Below are 25,237 nucleotides of genomic sequence, written 5' to 3'. Positions count from 1 at the left end.
TATGTACAGAAATCCGAAAAGAAGGGCCGGGACACACGAGTAAAGCGCATAATTTATAACTCAGAGCTATAAGCAGTCTACTGTTACTCAGGGCCGTGCACAGACATTTTGAGGGGCAGTGGCCCAAACCAAAAAGGGGGCACGGGGGGCACAATTTATATGGTTTTAACAATATGATGTGTTATAGATTAGTATCAAATAATATAAGTGATTATAATGGAAAATAGACTTTATAACAAGATTTAGAGTATGACAAAACTTCTTAATATTCTATATGATTTACATGCTGAAGCTTTGAATCCATGTTTGCAATTTTGAACAGCTTTTGCAGCCTCCCTTCCAACTCTGTCTTTTTTTTAAAAACATTGTTTTTTATTTTTTGTCGACAAGGTGTGCCAACAACAGCAAATTTGGTGTTATTTATATTAGATCTCATCGGGTACATTACTCATTAGACAATCACTGTAATTCTAAAAATGTTTGTTAAGTTGTTAGCACTTTAAGAAGACAGAGAGCAAATCATCCACAGAAATACAAAAACATAGGAAAGCCGAGAGAGTCATCCATATTTTTATTTTTGCTGCTTGTTTTCTCACTATCCAGACATAATAATCCAAATGCCATAATGTAATTTCCTGTCCATAATATTTCATTTATTTTGAAGTGGACTGCTGATGTATAAGTCTTCGCCGTTACCACAGGTAGCTAATTGTCGATAGACTTAATAAATAAAGTTTGATGTTCGTGAATTTAGGGACCATCTCTAAAGTGCACTGTACACGTTTCTATCTTCAATAGTATTTAACAGTTTATTTGAATAAATATAACACATCTAAAAAAGTGTGCATTATAGTTGACAACCACGAACACTTTACAGTTGGTTTAGTGACTGTTCGTTGACTTTAAGTTATTCCATTTTAATGATGTTTAAAGTAGAAACGTATATGGAGTACTTTAAAGACGGTCCCTAAATTCACCGCGCTATCAAATGGTCAATTATTGGCAAATCTTCTTGAGCGAATCCCTGATGTAAGTAAAATCTCATTTGTTCATCCATGCTAATTTGCTAAATATGCTTTTGCTGTCTAAAAATTATGTTCTATTGAGTACACGTAAGCTTTAATCACATCACAAGAATACAACTTGTCATGTCGAGATCACGAGAAAACAAAGCTGCTGTTTTCTCGAGATAACGAGAAAATTAAGTAGTGATCACTAGAACACAAGCAAGCAAAATTAAATAGAGAAATAGACCTCTCTCGGCTTCAAACTACCAAATTACTAATTGAGCAGCTTAACATCTGAGGTAATGTAATGAATCTACCTGTTAATACAACAAACTGTCGTCTCCGCCCTTCAAATAGTGGAAACAAAATGTGAGAGATGCTGCGGGGCGGGCGGGAAATCACGGAGTGGATTACCAGAAACAGTGGATCTTTAGACGAGCGGTACCAGAACACTTTGACTGGGGTTGGCGAGAGGGGCACCTCAGCCGATTAGGGCAGAAGGGCAGTTGCTCTAGCCACCGGGCCACCCCCCTGTGCACGGCCCTGCTGTTACTACAGCTACAGTTCATCTCGCTGTACAGGTGAAAACGTGCACCACTAAACATCTCTGAGTGGGTTGTTTTAACCTTGTTTAGATGATTTACTCTGTTCCTGTAGCTCAGTTGGTAGTGCACTATGTTAGCAGCGCAAAAGTTCACAGGTTTGATCAGGAAACACAAAGAGTTCTGATAAAACGTATAGCCAGTGCGTAAATGTGCACTTTTAGAAATAATGGGTTAATAATGCCCATTATTAATTATTGGACAAACTGATTAATTCAGCTGTGTCTGATTATTGTTTTTGTGACTACTGAGAGGTCAGGCACACCTGGATTAATCAGTTTGTCCAATAATGGCAGACAGGAAACAAGGAGCTGGCTGAAGTTCAGGAAGTAGTGCAGCTGGGCATAAAGCCTATTGAGGTACATATCACATATTAGGACCTCTTTAAAAGTACCATCCTATTGACAACTTTTTTACCTTTACAGTGTACAGTGATTGTCGCTCTAAGACATGTAAACACAACCAAGACACAACTAAGACTAAAATAATTTAAACATGGTAAAATGAATGTTATTAAAGTGAAATCTGAAGTTGCCCTAAATGGAAACTATAAAATCAAACTAGAGCAAACCGGACCAGAGAAACTAAATTACACAGCCCACAAGCCTGTCTGATCCTAAATCCACATTTACGTTTCAGATAGCTAGCTCCGTCCAATACAATCCATCACAAGCCAATGACCTCAGAAAGGCTATAACAAAATCTATGATGCAGGCTTTAATACAATCATAACGTACAATTAGCTGCAGTTTGCGTCATTAACGCACGGCGCGGTATGGAAAAAGCTTTCATCCGAATAAGAAAGCTAATGTTCAGTCTAGTGACCCTTAAACACTGGAACAAAATGTCAGAGTTTAACAAGCGTGTAACAAATATCCCTCCTCATTTGTGTGCACTGTGATTATGAGATTTTAATGGCGTTTCTTTCTTTTATCTTTTCTTTTCACTGACCAGACGTCTCAATAACATTTGTACAGATTTTATTGGTCCTGACGAAGTTACTACCATACTTATTACTCAATTTAGTTTGATTCGTAAACGACGCTATTGTAATCTTTAGTTTTTGGAATGGAAAACAAAGAAATGACATCAGTTCGACACAGCAGACGCCGATCTGAGTCAGTCGAGTCTCGACTTTACTGTCTATTAAGTCTCTGAAGCTGAAGAAACCAGCTTCGCATGTACAAAGCGCTCCCAAAAACAAAGCACTTGCTCAAATATGAATCACAAGGAATGCAATAAAAGCACATCATACTGAAATTTTTATGGGTTTCCGAGGTGCCTGTTTAGTATTCCAACACGATAACTATTTCTAACATGGAAGAGTTTGGGGATTGCTCCCAAATGCACAGTAAAACTCTATAATGTCTCTCTAGTTTCTTTCATCTATTACCGCTTCTCCCAAAAAATAAAACATTACCAGCATACGGACAGCTGTGATAGGTGGCCCTGTTTTTCCCATCATACCTCTGGGAATCATCAGCGCGAGCCTTTTCGTGACCGGACGCGAACCTGAGCACGTCTAGCCCCGGTGCTGACCGGGCCAAAGGCACGACTTAGAGAGCCAACGGGCCATTTGATTTGATTGTAGATCAATAACTGAGAAAATGAAGGTTTTCTTTATTATAGCCATAATGTGTCAGGTCATCTGTTCCGTGACTCCGCTAATGACCGCAGCCGGACCTCTCGGCCCCCATCGTCTCCGCGTGCCATCCATCACCCCGACCGAACCAGAAGCCCCGCTCTTTCGCTACCGCGGGGACCGACTCATCTACAAAAGCTGAGCGATGAGCTGCCAGCCAAATGGATTCATGAAAGGAAAAATTATCATTTGAAATAAACGCTGGGGTCACACATTAAACTTAAGGGCACCCAAACTAGTTGAATTTCAGTCACAGAACAATTCATTGAGAACACATGTATTAAGATGAATCGGGACAGTTATTCTAGGAAGAGGGAAAGATACATGATGGAGGAGAGAAGAATAATTATATAACGGAGGTAAGAATGAAATATTAAAATCTCATGCTCTTCAACAGAGAAAAATACAAAATTGAGAAACGAGAAGAGGATTATTGAAAATGTGCCGTCATCATTTTTACCACACCTCACATCCCACAATGTTCCTCTCAAATATCATACTGTAATTCTGCTGAGCTCATTTCATACAGTACAAGTTTTTACTACCATACTAAACTCTTACACAGGAAATAAATGTCTTTCAATGGTAAAATTTGTGGGCTCTTTGAATTGCTTAAATATCCCAGCGTTGGTTTAAAAAGAGATGAACCCTACCCATCAGGTAAAATATTTTAGCATATGCTAGGTGATTTAATCCAAAAGCTTGTGTGTTTTTATCTCATTGTTGGGTCAAATATAAACATACTGGGTTAATTTGACCCAACGGCTGGGTTTGTCCTATATTTTGACCCGATCCTGAGTTGAAATTACCAGCATTTTTTGGAGTACAGAACTTCAAGTCCGCCTGTAATCAATAATTGTATCACTTAAAGGCGGGGTGCATGATCTCTGAAAGCCAATGTTGATCTTTGAAATCACCTAAACAAACATGACCCTACCCCCAAAAAAATCTGGACCCGCCCCACACATACGCAACACAGACAACAATGTCGGTTAGTACACACGCCCCTTACTGCTGATTGGCTACTGAAGTGTGTTTTGGTAGTCGGCCGACTCTTTTTCCAAAGCGTTTTTCAGATATCGTGCATTCCGCCTTTAAAGGAATATTTCACTTTCATAAAAATATTTATGAAAGTTCACGCATGTGAACCATTCAGATGTTGTTGAATGTGGAATGATACTAATGAATGTTATTTGCCAGTTCATTGTTTAAAATGAGCAAGCGTGCGTTTCACATACATAACGATTGACAATTCGACGTAATTACCGTATTTTCCGGATTACAAGTCGCATAGTTTGGCTGGTTCTGCGACTTATAGTCAGGTGCGACTTATGTCAAAATTTATTCATACTGACTAACATGAACCATAAGAAAACATAACCGTCTACTACCACGAGAGGGCGCTATCTGTAACTTGCTCCTGTAGCGTACCCCTGAAAAAAAACTGTTAACTGAAACATTAATTTAAAGAAAATGGAGAAAGACTTAACAAACAAAATGCCTCCAAAAAGAATAATAATTTTCTAAATAAATGTGACTTATAGTTTAGTGCGACTTATATATGTTTTTTCTCTTCATGACGCATTTTTTGACTGATGCTACTTATTGTCCGGAAAATAAGGTAAGTAATACGCAAGGTGGCTGGCGTGCCACACGGCTTAGTACAAGACGAGAAGTTGTGGTTTCAAAGTACTTTTTTGGTGAAAATTATGGTGGTTTCGCTAGTTCGCTAAGACCCTTGTGCCTCGGTTTACAGCCCTTTAAAGCTGCATTGAAACTATAAACCGCTGAGGTCCCCTATATGGAGAAAAATCCTGAAATGTTTTCCTCAAAAAACTTTTTCGACTGAAAAAAGAAAAAACATAAACATCTTTGATGACATGAGGTTGAGTAAATTATCAAGATTTTTTTTTTTTTGAAAGTGAGGTAACCCTTTAAAACTTATCTTTGAGCATCATCATAGCATATGTGAAAGTTTTTCCTGTTGAAAGTTTCTTCGTGCTTTAAAACAGCTTGAATGTAACTCTACACCCTTGCCTTATTTAATATACGCGGATATATGAATATGCAAATAAGTCCCCGCCTCCACACAAATGCATCAATTCAGACCATAGATATATACATGCATAGATGCTACATTCGGCAGTTTCCGACGCAAAGCTGCTAAATGCGGTATCCATTATATCTATGGCTTGAACTACTCAGTGATGGTGTTGAATGATGAATTTGCACATGGTTTGGCTAACATTTTTAGTTATGCTGGTTAAAACTCTCCTCACATCCTGATAGCAGTCACTATGTTAAGTTTTTTAAATTAATTTGTAGACATTTATGTCATCTGTGAAAGGTGAAGGATGAGAAAATGTTCAACCAATCATAGATCTCGTTCCGAACGGATGTTGCCGTTTTTGTACCTTTATCCGTAAGCATAATTTGAATGCCACCGTGCAGCCTTTTCACACAGACACCATACGTCATTGGTGCGTTCATGCGTTCTGTCTGTAAACAGAGGGAGAATGGCAAACTTTCCTGCTGAATTGACAACATGCACAGGAGCCACAAAACGAAAGACATGTTTTATAACAACAACAGCAAAAAATGCCTTGATCAGCAAAGAGCAAAAACCCAAATGAACATCAGTGACTTTACTGCTTTACCACAAGATGCAAACAGCTGCAGGAGGCAAAGGGTCTGAAAGGGTTTATTTTGGTAAGGTAGGTACGCGATATGTTTGTATTGAGATGGATTCAGATATTCTACTTTGATGAAACATTGTGTTGCTTATGAAATTTGTGTTAGTTTACGGATTAGCGTAACTATATAGTTACTACGTCTACACAACCGAAAGTGTGCTTTAACTAATTCTGATGTAAACCAGTCGTTTATGTTGGTTATTTTGGTAATGTTTTTCACTTTGTACTGCAAAATATTCTCACTGGTGAATGAGACATGAAATGTGACCTTCTGATCTGTGCGTGTTCATGTGTTTTGAAAGAGCCGAATCGTTAGCATTTTTCAAAATTAGATACCCTACCTTTAAAGCAAAAACACGACACAGGCATATAACACATATGTTTTGGATCCACAGCAAAAAAAAAAAAAAACAGAATGTATTAAATGTTGTTTATCATACACCTCTTACTGCTTTTATATTACAATAGTGCAGCTAGAAGGTTTTCTACTTACATGATTCTTCTTATATTGGCAATCCAGCTATACTATTTGTGATAAGACACATCAGCCTGAAACTAAAACGAGGAGGATACGAAAAAATATAGAGAAAGCGAGTGAAATAGAGACAGCGAGAGAGGCAGGTGAATGAGTACAGTGATTAAAACGTATTCAGGGCTTGCTGAACTGGACATAAATGATGTAGCAGCCTGTCAAAAGGAGTCAACTTCAAAGCTGAGCGAGATAAAGAGAGAGGTTGGGGCGAGAGTTGGGTTTCATGAAGAGAAGTTTCATTTAGTATCATACGCTCAGAACAAGATTCAACCGGCTCCACATATCACACCAAACCACTTTAATAACACCAGAAAATGAAACACATCCAGGAGTGTGAGAGAGAGAGAAAGAGCAAAATTGCTTTAAAATATAGTGAGCTGTATGCCTAGACAGCATATGTGAAGATACTGTAGGTAACATAACTACTATAGATTACTTTATTTTCTATAATATATTCTTTTGGCCAAAGTACTAGGGGGTCGCACATACGGCACGCTCTCTCAGTTTAACGTCGTTCAATAGGGTGCCAGATTTCTATAGAGTATGCCAGGCGAAAAAACGGCTTAAACACACTGTGTTTAAGCCGTGTGTTTTTTAACATTAAATAACTTCATATTTGTCCTAAATGGTTAACGATTAACATAGGCTGCAAACGCATATTCTTGAAAAATACTCTGACTAACCTCAGGCTATTTAACGTGCACGTGCGGATGCCTCGCAGCGCTTCTCAACCCGGTGTGCGACCCCCTTGAAGCACCTGGCTAGATTTTCAAGGTATGTGCAAGCAAATACAAAAATTAACAGACAGTCAATGCTAATGTAAACCCTGGTTGGATAAAGATTTAAAGTTGGATATGAAGATGAAATCTGACGCAATTAGCTTCATTGTTAAAACTAATAAAATAATTGCTGTCTGTGGTTCTAAAAGGGGAAAAAGAGCTCTAAATTAGTTCATTTTTGGAACTGTGAACTAGTTCAAAATTTTGAAATATGAACTGAACTAGTTCATTTTAAAATTTGTGAACTGAACTAGTACATGTAGAAAGTGAAATTTCCCAACACTGATATGAACCATAATGCTGCGTTCAGACCAACCGCGGTAGAGGCGTCAAGCGCGAGTGATTTGAATGTGTGGTAGACGCGATTCCACCTCATTCACGCTTCTAGCTTGCGCGAATGGCACGAATTAAACATGAAAAAGGAAAAATTGGAACTTTGGCGGAAAAACGCGCCAACTTAACCAATCAGGAGCTTGCTTTAGTTGTGACATAATTACAAGGAAGCGAGCAGAGTCGCAGAAGCTCCTCCCATGACTAGAATTTCACGCGTGGCTTTCACACGCAAATGAAGTGAGTAAACTCAAACCGTTCAAGCGGCAAACTAGTTGTGGTAGACGCGAATTCGACGCCTCAAACGCGGCTGGTGCGAACCCACGGTAACGGCGTGCTTTAAAACAGATTCAGTCAAAGCACGAGCTTTATAACATGAAGCAGATTTAAGTCTTTTGTTATCATTTTAGCAATTAGCTGTGTCCTTTCGCCTGTTCTCAGTCAAGATGTAATGATCATATGGCTCTCTGGTAGCCTAGAAATCTAGACGCACCCTAGCGGCCGCAAAATATATTTGCTGCCAGGGTTTAGTCTAGGCACTCACAATACACTTAACAGCTCCAAAAACCAAAATTTGGTCAGGCCAATCACATCGTGTGTAGCGTCTGTGGGGCGGGCTTAACATGATGACGACAGAGCTGCCTGCGACGGTTCCTACTTGAAAACAAAGAATGGCTGCTGCTGCTGGCGAACAGCTTTCTTTTGAAGCGGCTTTGGCCGCGACTCTGGAGGACTTAGACTTATGTTTTTCTTTGAGAGAAGAGCAAATAACCCCACTGAAGTCCTTTTTAAGCAAGAAAGATGTGTTTGGAGTTTTGCCGACTGGTTACGGTAAAAGTTTGATATACCAATTAGCTCCACTGGTGGGGAAACGCAGGGGACTCATACGTCACCTTCTTCATTGCTCTGATTGGTCATAGCGCTATCCTATTGCGTGCAGAGGCATTTTGAGGGACAACCTTATATCCCGCCCCTTGCATTGAGCCGTTTGTGTGAAGAGTTGCCAGACCTTACATCTTGATATAGGTCTGGCTAACCAGGCTAGCTCTCTGGTATCTCTTGACGTTTGATGTTTAAATATGAGATGATATGAGGGAACTTATGACGGCGCTGTACATTTTGCACCTGACTGACTGTATTTTCGTCTTACCGAAGTGAACCAAACATTACTGCATCCTTTTAACCTGTTAAAACCCGAGTGCCTCAATAATGTGAGGTGTGTTCGGCTTCACAGCGTTGCGTGGATCAGCAGGGTTGCCGCGGAAACGCACAGGAAGCTTTTGAATCATGCATGGAATACGTCGGTCTGCGCAGCTTAAGTGACGTCAAACACGCACACAGTCTTTACTACCACATACGCTTGTAACGGTAACCAGATATCCAATTGCTGCCATAACCACAAAAAAACTCACACGATCATTGTTTTCGTGATCAATCGTCGATGCCACATTCGGGAAGTCGAGCAATCGATTACTCGTGCCCATCCCAATATACAAAGATAACATTTTTGACTATTTTACAGAATACTGGTGTGAATCTTGATGTTAGATTAGCCACATGCTAATGTCAAACTCAATGGAGTCAATTGTGCAGCTCACTACATTTTAATACAGAGCGTATATGTATAACACACACTTTCTCATCCTCTGTTTCTGTCTTTCTAACTCCCTCAGTTGCACATTTCATCTCACCAACAGGTTCTAATTTGTAATAACAGTAAAAAATTGGTCTATGACGCATGTTCACACCTGTTTCTCTCATACAGCTTGCGTCTACATTATTACACCGCACACGCGCGTGAACAGCCATGCACACACAAGAAAGATGATGCTCTTAATTAGAGAGAACAAAAGTGTGGTTACACTTCGCCAAAATGCATGCTGACAATGCTTGTTGCCACAAGTACAACAAAACTTTTGCTTGTAAGTAATTTGTCAATGCACCTGTCAAAAGTGCATCATGTGGAGATAGAGATCCATTGTTTTTGACTGTTTAACTTTCTCCAGTTCATCTCTCAATGGCTCATCAGGTATGTATGCTAAGTACTAACAAAGATTACTTGACCTCATAGGGCCCGTCCCAATACCTCCCCTTTCCCTACATAACCCTCGCTTTTGGGCGTGCACTTGTGGGGCATCCCATTACTTTAGGGAGCAAGACGGAGTGCTATTTTTCCCTTAAAATCAACCCTCAAAATGTAGTCAGGACCGATGCAGGCTTAAAACGAAGTGGGAGATGAAATTACCCAGGATACCTTGCGAGCCCAGTGAGCTGGTCAAACTTTTCGACCAAGATGACGGACGCCGCTGGAAAACAACAATGATATTTTCGCAAATAAGCATGTTAAAATTCTGGAAATTATGTTAGTGTGAACACGAGTTTTGTGTTTGTGAAGTTTTGAACACTAATGTTAGAACATATTTCACGAAGCTATCTGACGATGTCTCCCGATTAATAACAATCAAGCTGCGCATGACGTAGGTGAGCACGTTCACTACGCTACGTTCCATATAGTGGTGGTGTCCCATTTCACAGGGAAAGATTTGAACCCCCACTTCCCTTGTTGAGGGTACTTTACTGTTGAGGGCATTCAAAACCAAGTGGAAGTTTTAAGGGAGTAGAAATGGGACGGGGCCTTAGACTCATGCTAAACATGTGTGTCATAAACTCTATTTAAAATGAGTGAATGTAAATCCGATTAAATTGGTTTCCTTTGATGTGTAAGTGTGTATTAGTACATGTTTGCGATATGCAAAAGGTACAAACCCCAAAGTAAACAATGATGCGAGTTATCGTCTCCAACATAAATGTCTTTTCTTGGACTACAAGAAACACATGGATTTTAGGCAACAATTTACCAATTGGGATTGGTGACGTAGACAAGACCGACATTATCATAATTCATCGTGCTTCGGACTCACAACCTGTAAGTTAACTCCTGTTAGCATTGCATTGTGAGCGAATCTTTTAAACATGGTAAGGAGCATCACATTTCCTCTGATGTCAGAGGTATTCAAGCCAATCACAACGTACAGATTAGCTGGCCAATCAGGAACACATCAGTGCAATCAGTGCACAAAATCAGTGCGTTTAAGAAAGGCAGGACATCTGAAGCTACAAAAATGTACGGTATGTAGAAAATAATGTGTTTTTTAACCATTACCCACACTAACACATTGTATTATACCAAATACACAAAATAAAGTTTTTTTAGCAATGAAATAGGTGCACTTTAATTCATTTTCTACTTGTGTTTAAAAATTTTAAATTTTCTGTTGTGAATTATTGTTTATTTTGCATTAAGCAATGTTAATTTTGTTCCTAATTAGTTTTTTTATGAAAAAAAAAGTATCAATACCCAGCAATTTTGCATTTAGTCATCCAAACACAGCCCATGTGTCTAGGCAAAAACTTGGCCATATTTGGTCTGTCATTGAAAATTCAAGACATCTAACCTAGTGGTTATCAAACTTTTTCATTGTTCGGCACCCCTTGTGTACGGTGCATCTTTTCGTGGTCCCTCAAGGAAAATTGATGACATGCAACATTGTAAAATTTGAAATAAAAACATATTAAATTATACAATGTAGTGCTGTTGTTTAAGTGCCTTATTTTTCTAAGGTTTAATTACACAGAATTTATGATTATTTAATTTATTTTATAAAATGCCATAAGACTGCACATTCTCACGGCCCCCAAGGGGAGAGAGAGAGAGAGAGAGAGAGAGAGAGAGAGAGAGCGAAAGGCTGAGCAAAGATAAGGGTTCTCCAAAACTAGGGCAGAAAATCAGACATTGGGCCGAAGCCAGGCAGTGAAGCATAATACAATCTCCCTTTGATGTCGCTAGAGAACACACACACGCGCGCACACACACACACCACACACAAGTGTGAACACTCAACGGTAGTCATCACACTGCTGTCTATCCCTCATTCTCACTCTGTAAGATGTACAAGGAAAGACGGACGCTCGCTTTACCTACATCATCTGCAATCTGTCATGCAATCTATATTTAGTTAACTTATGATTCTCTTCTTTTATATTACATCATATTATTTTATTCTATTCTATTACTTGATTATGAACGGTTTCAATGGCGACAACATAAACAGACGGCTTTTGTGGCTCAAACTATGTATGCATAACGCTACTGTGGGTTCACATCAGACGCGAGTTCAACGATTTGCGCGAGTAGATTACATACAAAGTCAATGCAAAAATGCGATCAGTCGCGTCCTCGCGTGGGGGCAATGCGAATGACGCAATATGGGCGGCGCTTTTGCCGCGAAAACAGGCGCTATTCACCTCTTTTTGTATGTGAATTTTGTATGACATGAAGTTAAATCCCGCGGGTAATCTAGAGCAAGTAATGCGCGTTTGGTGTGTACGCAGCATTAGATTTGCATACTATATAGATAAATTAACTAAATTCGAATTGGATATCAAAGTTACTATGGATGTTCATTTTAGTAAATTTTCCAGACTGACAACTGCAGCTTATTTACCAACATTAACCATTAACTGATAAGATTTTAAGATTAAAGGTGCGGTGTGTAATTTTTAGAAGGATCTCTTGAAAGAAATGCAAAATAATATACAAAACTATATGATCAGTGGTGTATAAAGACCTTTTAAAATGAATCGTTATGTTTTTATAACCTTAGAATGAGACCTTTTTATCCACATACACAGAGGGTCCCCTTACATGAAAGTCACCATTTTGTGCCGCCATGTTTCTACAGAAGCCCTTAACGGACAAACCTTTTTACTAAGTTGTCTCCAACGATGACATGTTTGTCCGGTGGTGGCTATCGTAGCTTCGTTATGCGTTTCAAAAGCAAGGGTTGGGCGGTGGACAGAGCCGTTGGTTGCAATTCGCAACCTCACCACTAGATGCCACTAAAATTTACACACTGCACCTTAAATTGTCATTGAGTAAAAATACAGTTGACGATTGTCTGTGACCCACTAAAAACAATAGAAACATTTTATTTAATTTGAATGTGCAAACAGTAGCAACAACAGAACCAGGATTCATACATTATCAAATTTTCACGCAACATTACATTATCAAAGACCACACGTTCAGTCCAGAGGATTAATATCCAAAGAGGCCCGATTGTCTCTTTTTCATCTACCACAGTGGCCATATCTAAAGCAGAAGACATTTTAAAAAGTTTAGCTTTTGTGTCGTCTTTCTCTGTTTGTGCAAAAATAGAGATATTTATTGTCAGGGTCTAGGACAGGCGATCAGTGAAGGTCTATCTGGACACACGCGAGAAGGAGACAGACTGAGTGGATGCAGCATGGACACAGTACAAATGATTTATTATACAAATGATTACTTTACCAGACTGCCAGGGCAGCAATAATTTGGTTAATTTTCAGGCCATTCACAAATTAAGGATAGAAAGGTGGCAAAATGTCTTTAGGCATTGTTAAGGTACGCTGTAGACCTGCAATTTTAACTGATACCTGTAATATTAATCTGTCATAAATTCAAGGACCTTTCAAGGACTTTCCAGGTCCAAAACCCTCAAATTCAAGGACTAAATGTGAGCACACATTTCAAGTGAGAGCAAGGATACATCGTATTACCTTTTAAGATACATTGTTACAGTTCCCTTTCGAGGTAACTTGCGCTGCGTCACTGCGGTGACACTTTGGGGTCGCTTCCAGAGGTAAGTGCGTCTGAATGTGTATATCAAATTCAACCAATGGTGAGGCTTAACGATAAAGACAGGGTGACGCAGGAGCCAGGAAGTATATCGCTTTCTGAAATATTGCCAAAGACGGCGTTACAGGGACGAAAGAAGTATGGCAAGGGAGACGCAGCGTCTCGTTCCCTTCTCAGGGAACAACAGTTACATATGTAACCCGAGACGTTTTCATGTGTCAAACACAACTATGCAAAAAAGCATTTTGGTATGAATCAACATTTGCATACAGAAGATATAAGCATTTAAAGTGAACAGAATTTTATAATGTTATGCTACACTACACAGGGAATAATAAGGATTTTTTCCAGAAAACTTCTTGCATAAAATAGATTCAAGCACTTTCAATGATCTGTATATTTTCAAAACTTCCCAGGGCCTTGAATTACTTCCCCCAGATTCACAAACTTTGAAGGATTTCAAGGACCCATGGGACTCCCCATTTTGAGTATGTTGACTTTGACCATGTTCCACTAAAGACTAAAACTGACCGTTATTCAGCCCTGTTTAGACGATAAAACCAACTTTGGTCTGTAAACTCAGTACTGAACAGATGAGCGAGGGTCATTATATAGTAAAAGAGTTTCACCAGAGAGTGATTGCAACTATTTTAGTGTCAATGAGCCACAAGCTGAACATAACAACGTTACACACAGACACGCACCCACACAATCATATATCACCTAGATAATTGCATATAGGAAACAGAAAAAGCTCCGCCCATTCACAATGAGTAGATCCATTATAGCAGTAATCGATGCTCCTCAACGCTTTATCGCCGCTCTGAGACAAACAGTGTTTCGTGACGAATGAGACGTTTTATTAACGATCAGGTCGGGATGGTAAAGGTCAAAGCTTTATGAAAGCACAGCAGAAGGTTTGGGGGAGCGGAGGTTGCATTCTGCAGACCTCATCCTAATGCACATACAGTACAGTATATTTCATCCTAGATACAGTAAGGACAGATGCATCCCAAATTATAAGCTAAAGTATATTTCAAATGTGTCCTACACTTTTCCAGTGGATATCTGAAGTGTGTATTTAAAGCATTGGGTTTAGATTAAAGCATCAGTTAAATAAATAAATGTAGATAAATTACCAGCAATCCATATAAAAGTGCAGGAGCTTTTTGTATTTCTTTTGAAGGTGAAAGTTGATAAATACATGCAATAAATACATGAAGTCCTAAATTAAAGTAAGTATGCATTTTAATGACATATACATGTAAGTGGCACATAAGGGACCTGTGGTATTTTATTATGCTGTTATTGAAACATATGAGTATTCAGCCGCAAAGTAGAAATATGGGAATTGGGATAACAGCATCCACAAGAAAGTCTCATGAATCTCATGATGAAAGTACAGACCATTAAAACACCAATTTTATTACAAAGTAAATTCTCAGGTCTTGAAATTAAAGTAGTATTACTGGGCCTTCTATTGATCGCTTTGATTTTTGGGGTAGTGGAGCTAGAAAGTACCCACTAAAACATCAAAACTCCTCTCAGAGGTTTCTTATAAATGAATGTACGATCAAGTGATCAGCTTGTGTATTTTCACACACACTGAGGAATGCCTTTAAGTTTTTCGGTGTGCACATGTGTGTGAAATGTGGATGTGTAAAATATATGTGTAAAAAATATAAAATGAATTTTGCCTATTTACTTAATTATTTCCCTGCCAGTGTTTAAAAAAAGTGCCAGCCGCGTCAGCCTTTTTATGGTTTTCACAGAAATGTAGTGCCTTAAAAATTTATTTTTTAAATATAAGAATAATATATTAAATGAAAAAACAGACCATCTGATTTAAAAAAAAAAAATCATCCTATCTTCATTTGTTCTCTTTTTGTCACCTCTCAAATATGGGTAGGTTTCTTCAAAAATACAAAATTTTGATAGATAATTGATAAAGATAATAAGATAGGTCTTTTGTTAGAAATCAGATTCAGAGCGATACACAGAGTTTTTACTGTTTTTGGATCAGTGGATGCTTCAGTGTTTTATAAGTTGTGTAAGAGTGCCACCTAGTGGATAATAGCGAAAATATGGATTGCTGTAAAAACAATTTATTGGCAGGGGAGCATTTTCTCTTAATTGACGATATAACTTGTCAATGGTGGAGATGGAGTTAAACGAGACAAGTTATTACAACACAATGTTTAAAAAACAGCTACGAGGGAACACAAGGAAGAAAAGAAAAATTGAAAGATGAAAAACTGTTTAAAAGAGGGTGAAAACATAAAAATATTTTATCGGATGTGCCTTTCGTTTACATGGCAACGGCGTTTTTGGGGCTTAAAAACGCAAAAAATTGGAACCACCCTCCAGAGTGGAAATCTTAAAAACGATCTACCGTTGCATTCCCGTCTTAAGGGTAAAAACGCAAAAGTCTGCTCACGGTGGCTCTTGTCACATACGTGTTTAGGTCACAGGCATGCACCAGTTCAGAAAAATAACAACAAACTTGTCGGATTATTTCCATACGTTGAACCTTCAAGTTGCCATAGCAGCTTTGATAAATATACACGTCCAGCAGTTGTACAAAATATTCACGACTAGTATTAGCCTACTGATCAGAGAAGGCGCATTAATTACCTCCATCAAATTGTTGATGGGCCATTCGTCGGAGGAAAACCAGATGGCTTTGGACGTGACCTGGGAGAACAAGGAAGAAGGTTGTACGCAGGCGCATTTACTTGGTGTTGTTGTGTGTCAGTGCTTCACATTTCTACCTAGCCGCCTGGAGTGCATACTACATTGAATATCACACACTTTTGCGTCACCATATGATGCAGATTTCCCCCTCAAAACGCTCGTATAAACGCGGAATAAAAAGAGATAACGCAACGCCACTTTTGCGTTTTCTTTTCAGATCGTTTCCGTGTAAACGTAGCCTTAATTTGTGTTCTGAAGATGAACAAAGGTCTTACGGATATGGAACGCCATGAGGGTAGGGCTGGACGATATGACCAAAATTTCTAACGGCGATATACTTTTACATTTGGGCCGATACGGTATAAATCCAATAACGGTGTGAATGTTTAAAAAGCTTTGGGATAAACTGCAAAGAATGCCACAACAATTGTCTGTACCTAAAAACTTCTAGTCTATGAAGTCTATGAAGCATAAAAAAGGAAGCTAGTTATTAGTTATAGTTATAGTATATATATATATTTCCTACAAAATCACATCATCCTCAGAAGGCCTTTATTAAGCCGTTGGAGCCATGTGGATTACTTCTGTGAAAGATGGATGCACTTTTTGAGCTTGAAACTGTTTTGAGACCCTGTTTTCTACCCTTATAAAGCTTGGAAGAGCCAGGATATTTTCTAAAATAACTCAAATTGTGTTTGTCTTGGGTCTTGGGATGGCTTGGGTCATTTTCATTTTTCGCTGAACTGTCCCTTTAATGTTATTTCCAGACAAAGTAGATTAACATTGAGCTGCTAACTGACCCTTTGTTAATTACGAGGAATTAGTTTAAGCTAATCTGATCATGTCCTTCATCACTCTCTTCCTTCTGATAAGATATCGACAGGATCTTTCCTTTCGCCTAGACAACCTGGAGATCTGCCGATATCAGTGACATCAGAGAGTGAGGAATACTTCATTCATTTAGTTGTGAAGTGAGTCTGTAGCTGTGTGGTGAAATACCTCTACGAATATGTTTACATTAGTGCATGTTCGTTTTAAATGCACACTTTAAAAATGTCTGGGTTATTTTTGACCCATAATGGGTAAATATTGGACAGAACACGTGCTGGGTTAAAATTGGACCCAATGCTGGGTTATTTTAACCCAACTGCTGGGTTATTATACCCCATGGTTGCATAACAACAACCTGGGTAATTTTTAACTCAGCACGTGTTCTGTCCAATATTTACCCATTATGGGTTTAAAATAACCCAGCCATTTTTAAAGTACATAGTTTTTGCTACGGTAATGCCTGGATTCCAGACGGCTTGTTTTTTTAGTACAGTTTTCAACCCTTGTAATTGAAGACTTTTGCTAATGCTGTAGACCCTGTTTTAGTTTGAAAATATCTTTCATCTTCTAAGTCTCAAGGCTTTAAAATGTTTGTATAATTATTGCATTCGTTCCAATCTCCTATAGTGCCTATGTGATCTCAGATTTTGCTCTTTCAAACATCAGGAGATTTTATGAAATTCTCACTTGTGTTGAAATTGAGTGTCAATTTGAACTCAGATTATTTTTCCAAAAATCACTTAGGAGAATTGAAAAAAGAAAGAAAATGAAACAATTGAAACAATGCATTGAGTATGCAAAATAATTCAGATATATTGGAGTTTTTTGCGAAATTGATGTGTTTCCATTGGACGAATTTTTTAATTTGCATTGTAAATTTGCACAACGTTAAGAGTAATGGAAACGCAACTATTGATGTGCATACCTGTAAACCCTCACGTTTTTCACGGGATTCTCCCGTATTTTACCATTCTATCTCGCTTCATCCCGTTTAAACAATTTCCGTATTTCCTCTGTATTTTTAGTCTTTCTATAAAATCCCTCTGGTGGTATTTGATGTTTGCCAAATTCACCTCCGGTAAAGCAGAAACATAACATGTCACTCAAATAAAACCCGAAAAAAAGCTTCCCGAGGATGGGTGGAGGATGACAAGTTGTGCGCAAAGCTACAACCGCCACACAAATTAATATGCATGTACACCTGCGTACACAAACTCACACATTATTTTGGATGTGCTGGCTGATACATGTGGTCTTGTTTTAAGTACAAATATCTAAAAATTCTTAACCTCTTCCTGGATGTCCACACACTGCAAAATATGATTTTCAAGAAAAAAATTCTTAGTATTTTTGTCTTTTTTTCAGTAAAAATATCTAAAAATTCTTAAATTAAGATGCTTTTTCTTGATGGGCAAAACGACCCAAGAAAATAAGTCTAGTTTTTAGACAAAAAATATCAAATTGAAGTGATTTTGTGCATAAAACAAGAAAAAAAATCTGCCAGGTGGGTAAGCAAAAAATCTTGAACATTTTCTTAAACACTAAATTTAAGAAAAATTTAAGAAAATGTTTCCTTACCCCATTGGCAGATTATTTATTTTTTTTGCTTGTTTTAGCACAAAATCACTTCAATTTGATTTTTTTTATCTAAAAACTAGACTTATTTTCTTGTGCCATTTTTAGATATTTCTACTTGAAAAAAAGACAAAAATACTAAGATTTTTTTTACTTTTTTTGCAGTGCATACGGACATTACATTTTTTGATGTTTGCACCATAATACTTAATTCTGTGTAACTGGAACCTGTTGTACACAAACGTGGACAGTTAAACTGCTTCATTTTCAAAGAAAATATATTTGGTTATTATATTCAGTGGTTCTTCCTAACCTCAAAATAGCTGGAAGAAATCTGAAAAAAAATTACTTAGTATTTTTGTCTTAAGCACAAATATCTAAAAATTCTCAAGGCAAGATGCATTTTCTTCCTGAGCAAAATAACATAAGAAAAATGTTAAGCGAATTTGTGGATTAAACAAGCAAAAAAAAATCTGCCAATGGGGTAAGCAAAACATTTTTGAACTTTTTTCTTAAACACTTAATTCCAGAAACAATTCAAGAAAAATTTGCTTACCTTATTGTCAGATTTTTTTTGCTTGTTTTATCCACAAATTCACTTAAATTTGATACATTTTGTCTAAAAACTAAACTTATTTTCTTGAGTCGTTTTGCTCATCAAGAAAAATATCTTGATTTAAGAATTATTAGATATTTGTACTGAAAACAAGACAAAAATACTAAGTAAGAAAGTCATTTTTTACAGTGTTGGATGTGCGGGCTTATGCATGTGGTCTTGTACAAATATCTAAAGATTCTTAATTCAAGATACATTGTCTTGATGAGCAAAATTACATAAGAAAATAAGTTTAGTTTTTAGACAAAATGTATCAAATTTAAGTGAATTTGTGCATTAAACAAGCAAAAAACCTTTTTCTTAAACACTTTAAGAAAAAATTACTGGCAGATTTTTTTTGCTGGTTTTATGCACAAATTCACTTAAAAAAAATATAGATTTATTTTCTTAGGTCATTTTGCTCATCAAGAAAACGCAAATTAATTTAAGAAGTTTTTGATATTTGTACTAAAAACAAGACAAACATACTAAGAAAATCATTTTTTGCAGTGTAGTTTTAGACAAAAATATCAAAGTTAAGTGGTTTGGGCTTAAAACAAGCAAAAAAATCTGCCAAAGGGATAAGAAAATATTTATTAAAACAAGTTCACTTTTTTCTTAAACACTTAATTCAGATTTTTTTTCTTACCCAATTTTTTGCTTGTTTTAAGTACAAATTCACATAAATGAATTACTTTCTTAGGCCATTTTTTTCATGTTTCAAGAAAGTGCATCTTACATTCTATTTTTTTTTAAATTTGTACTTAAAACAAGAAAAAAATACTAGGGCGGTGGGGTGGGTGTGGCTGTTAGGGTCCGGGAATTTTCCCTTATTTTCAATGTCCAAATGTTTACAGGTATGGATGTGTATTAAATATATCTCACATATAAACCTGTCCAGGAGGCGTGGCTTTGGGCGGAGCTCTGAAGAATGGTTGAGATTTTCCCCTCAATTTTGAAGCTTTATTGGATGCTGCTAGCTGCTACTAAACTGCTAACCGTAGCTTTAACAAACAGCACTAATTAAGAGCTCAAAGCAGTTCAAAAGCACGATCTGAACATACGCTGCATTCAAACAAGACAGTTTCTGTCTCAAACCTCTTTTTTTACCACCTTATTTTTCCTTCAAAAAACGAGGCGTCAAATCAGAGTACAAAGGATCTCTGAATGGTGCCGCATTTGTCCTGTCAGAGCTCAGATTTGGAGACCCATAGCTGAGAAAGCTCTTTTGTTCGGGGCGCTAAAAGCATTTCAGTATTTTAAACACATCCCTCTCTTTTCTGCCTCAGTGTAGGTGGCTGGAGGAAGATAAACGGCGTTTATGACAGAAAAAGAGTGCATTTGGCCCTTTGACAGAATGTTCTCACCACAGGTCTTTATGTCCATCAAAAATATTAAGAAAGACAAATCTTAAGTTTGTATATATTTGTGAAGAGCTTAGATGCAAAACCCTCTAAGTGCGTCTGACATGTTTTTTTGTAAATTAAATTTTTTTTAATCACACTCTTAATGAATTCTGCCAACAAACCATCATTTTTGAATTACTGGAGGCTTGGATTTAAAGCTATTTAAATAATTTGTGACCCTGAACCACAAAAGTTGTCATGATGAGCGTCAATTTGATATTACGATTTATGTCTAAGCTTTACATTGATGTATGGTTTGTTATGATAGGACAACATTTGACCAAGATACAACTATTTGAAAATCTGGAATCAGTGGGTGCGGGAAAAAAAATCTAAATATTGAGAAAATCGCCTATAAAGTTGTCCAAATGAAGTCCTTAGCAATGCGTATTACTAATGATAAATATATTTTTGATATATTTAAAGTATAGGAAACTTACAAAATATCTTCATGGAACATGATCTTTCCTTAAAGGGCACCTATTATACAAAATCCACTTTTACAAGGTGTTTGGACATAAATGTGTGTCGGCAGTGTGTGAACACAACAAACCTCTATTGAAAAATCTATCTCCTTTTATATAATCCCTAAACCAAAGTAGTCTCATTAGACATGCTGTTTCGATACAATAGTTGTGTCCCAATTCAAAGGCTGCGACCTTCTAAGGACGTATTTTAAGACCGATTGCGTCACAGCCGCGCAACTTGAGGCTGGTAAGGCCGTCCCAATTCAAAGGATGCTTAGAATGAAGCCTCAAAATGCGTCCTCATTTCTCCGCGCTGTTAAGGATAGAACGAATGGATCCTTAACAGCCGAGGATATCCCAAAAGTCATTGTGCATCTTCAACGGCTGCATATAATGGATGGATATTCTAAAATAAACAATTAAAACCTTTATTAAATAAAAGTGTATTTATGGTAAATGGTAAATGGACTGCATTTATATAGCGCTTTTAACAGACCTATGGCCATCCAAAGCGCTTTACAAGTTTTACCTCACATTCACCCATTCACTCACACATTCAGAAAACATTTTTTTCTTGTCACTGTTTTAGTATTATAAGTTATGTTTTCTGTTAAAGGTGTAATTTGTAAGATATTTGCAGTAAAATGTCCAAAAACCACTAGGCCAGTGTTATATATTTTGTCCAGCTGATTACTATCAATATCTGTAATGTTTTCAACTACTTGTAAATCGTGAGAAAATTTCCATTCAAAACATTGTTACGGGGCAGTGCAGTCTCCTGTCAATGACGTTAATATCCATGTGACCCTTTGTCACCGCCTTTACTGACGTAAACCACATGACTACAGTGGTTGAGTTCGAAAAAATAAAATGGCGGCCAAGGAAACGACTGGAGCACAAATTTAGTGTAAATAAACGTATATTTTCACTTTTTACACATTTTAATTGCATTTCTAGCGAGAAATTAGTATTGTAGTTTTCAAATATGTGATTAGTTATCACAAAGGCGCTCTCTCTTTATATTTCAAGCACGCTGCCTTTGAAGTGCGTCGGAAAGCATAAAATTTAAAAAATAAATCATGAAAAAAAGATAAAAAAACAATACTTAAAGTGACATCCTAATGCAAACACCGAATCTAACCCTAAACCAAAGCGTCAATGATTTGAAAATAGGACAAAACAGTTGAGTAACAAATACGTGACATGATGTAAACAGAAATGTGTGACATGTTCATGCAAAAAGATGAAAAACCGTGTCAATGAGTGCGTTTACATGCACAGTCTTACGCCGATTATGCTTAATAAACTGCTAACGTGTGGGGTCATGTAAACGCGTAAAACGGTTTTCCTTTATCGGTGAAAGCCCATAAACGGCGTAAGCAAGGTACAGGTAGTTTTTTTGCTCATTAAGCTGATTTCGCGTGGCATGTAAACACCTTAATTGGCTTTCTCACGGTTTTGTCCATGTGCGCATGTCTCCGCGTATGAAAGATAAACGTCACACACGGAAGTAAGCGCAAAGTAACGCATAAAAGTCTCTGCTTGACTAAGCAGTTGGCAGAGAAACTGTTAAAATAGAAGCTCATGTTACATTTACAGGTTCTGCAGACCCGAGAAAATATACAACAGTACAGCTTAAGACAGATATGCTGTTGGCTTTTTGAACGACTATTGTGTACTATAGGTGGTGACGTCACTGCATGCGAGAAAACTGATAATTCTTCTAGTCCCATGTAAACGCAGTTGTCTGCATAGCCGGCTTATTGATTTGCATGTAAACGCATGAAAACAGTTTTCTATAATAAGCAGATTTTTGATAGTTATCCGCTTATTCTGTGCATGTAAACGTACTCAGTGTCACGCTTAAGACTCACAAATTTACGTGACTTTAGGTACGTGATAAAGGGTTGCTTTAAGATTTCACTTATTTCTCCTAAACATCAATGAGATTAAATTGAGAGCAATGTAAGCTTTTGCTTAAATCTCAGATAAAGACTCAGAAATCTCCATGAGAGTTTCAGTAGAAAGTCCAGCAACGTCATAAACTCAGCTCAGACAAAATTATTGAAGATTTCAACAAAAACTCTTCATGAAATATTTTACCTATACAATCTACATTATATTTTACAGCTCCATACTCAACATACTTTTGCATATTTCAACAAAACCTAACAGCGAGAAACATCCGATACTTTGACGAAACTTAAATGAAACACAACTGAAAACTCCAACTCAATCTCCTGAACTACAAAAGAGCAAAAGCATAACAGCAAAAACATCCTCCGGGATACCGCACTTTAAAATAAGCTGTCATCTCTTTTCTATGTACAAAGCCGTTTTACACACCAAATAATATGACACGAGTCCGTTTGCTTGTCACCTTTTGACAAAACATTAAAAGCTACAGTGAGCATGCTGGGACAAGATCCTACTTCAGGATTTTATCGATTGTGCGTTCAAACCCACCCCCCCTCCCCATCTTGTACATTTTAGAAAAGCAGGCAGGGCATCGGGGGCGTCAGGCTCCCCTTCACAGTGCCAGATCCAATGACTATTTCATTTACAGTCTTATGCTAATGTACTTGGCAGGGGCAGGAAGAGGTCTGTGCACACATCTGCACTCAATAACCCCATCACTCTTCCCAAAATTAATATCCACACAACAGCTATCAGGAAGAAAGGGAGGGAAAGAGAGAAAGAGATGCGTTCTTGAGTTTAAAAACAGCCACGCTGCAAAAAAATAATAGTCTTAATCTGTATTCTTGTCTTGTTTTCCTAGAAAAAACACCCTTAAAAGAAGATAATAATACCTAAGAACCGAATTCATGTAGACAGAGAATATATCATGAAATACATTTATTTTTCTTACTCCACTGGCAAATACTCCCTAGCATTAACCTCAATAAATGTTGCTAAATTATGCTAAAACAAGACAAAGAGCACACATTGTGTGCGTGTGTCTGTGTGTGTGTGTGTGTGTGTGTGTGTGTGTGTGTGTGTGTGTGTGTGTGTGTGTGTGTGTGTGTGTGTGTGTGTAAGTGTGTAAGTGTGTGAGAGAGAGAGAAAGAGAGAGAGAGAGAGAGAGAGAGAGAGAGAGAGTAAGCCAACCAAAGAGGCCATACATCTGCTTGTGCATTTCAAAATCCATGTTTTAACCGCAATATTTATCACATGCCATAAGAAATAGGTCGTTCAAATCCACATGATTCACTTTTGTAGAAAAATGTCGTTCATGATCAATATCACATGCACAAAACAACACAACTATCACAAGAGAATCCAGAGAGAAAAAAGCAAGATGCACAAATATTGTTACCTCCTCGACTCTCACTGTCCGCTGGCTTAACCTGAATAGGCCGTGTCATCTGTGAGAAAGAGAGAAAGAGAGAGAGAGGTTAATCCAGAAGTGTAAGAAAGAGACGGTGGGATGAGCGGATAGGAGCATGCAGCATCTCTCCCGCAACCTCAGCTGTCAGAGTCACTGAAGCTCGGAGACATCAACTCCCAGAAGCCCATGGGGCAGTCACTCACATACACTTGCATTTACATCAGTTATTCCAGTCCCATATCATAACATCTGTGGGTTGGTTTATATTTAGATTTTCCTATGGGATCAGTTTGGAAATGGCTGTTGGTGCATGTGTGATCACATGTTATTAAAGACTATGGGCTCTATCATACACCCGGCGCAATGCGTGACGCAAGTGTCTTTTGCTAGTTTCAACCCGGCGCAATGATAATTTTCATGTTTAGCACCACGTTGTTTAAATAGCAAATGAACTTGCGCCCACTGTGCGCCCATGGACGTTCTGTTCTGAAAACGAGGTGTGTTGCTATTTTGAGGCAACTAAAATAGACTACGCCATTGACCAACTAAAACCTGCTCTAAAGTCTAAAGTCAATGGCACAATATGGTTTTTGTTATTTAAAGAGCGCGTTAGTTATATGCACCTATAAACGGGACGACAACGCGTGTTTGCTTATCACATACATGGATGCGCAGCAGCACAAAAAAGCTTTTAAATATGAAAGATTAAATGATTTAAATGTAAAAGATTATTATTGAGTCTCTTGGACATAAATGAGGACCGATTATGAGACGTTAGAAGGCGCAAAGAGCTGCTTCACCTGTAGCCTGGTATGTAAATAAATGCTTTGCTTTAAAACAAATGCATCTATTTTTAAATGTTTTTTTCACGGATTTATTGTATAGACCGTTTCAGCAGTAACAACATAAACAAGCGGCTGCACGTAGCTTCCGGTAAACTCCACTAAGAATAAATAACAACAAAGTTCTTTAAACGTATTATTTATATAACAAGCAAAAACACAACACATAGATTACCTAAGAAACCAAAACATTTGTTATTTTCGACGAGGCATTTGTTCAAGAGATCAGTTTAGCAA

At 37.7% G+C, this 25,237-nt stretch overlaps 1 protein-coding gene across 2 annotated transcripts in view; it reads right to left on the bottom strand.

Moving 5' to 3' along the window:
- Positions 1–25,237, bottom strand: part of LOC141351018 (CUGBP Elav-like family member 5) — a 229,892-nt gene that overhangs the window by 93,972 nt on the left and 110,683 nt on the right. For both annotated transcript variants that reach the window (XM_073857019.1, XM_073857021.1), the window contains exon 3: positions 24,147–24,195. In XM_073857019.1, the coding sequence (XP_073713120.1) occupies positions 24,147–24,195 (49 nt within the window). The remainder of the gene's footprint in view (positions 1–24,146; positions 24,196–25,237) is intronic.

Source organism: Misgurnus anguillicaudatus, chromosome 2, assembly GCF_027580225.2.
Source record: "Misgurnus anguillicaudatus chromosome 2, ASM2758022v2, whole genome shotgun sequence".
Classification (NCBI taxonomy): Eukaryota; Metazoa; Chordata; class Actinopteri; order Cypriniformes; family Cobitidae; genus Misgurnus; species Misgurnus anguillicaudatus.
This window is presented reverse-complemented; position numbering and strand designations above follow the sequence as displayed.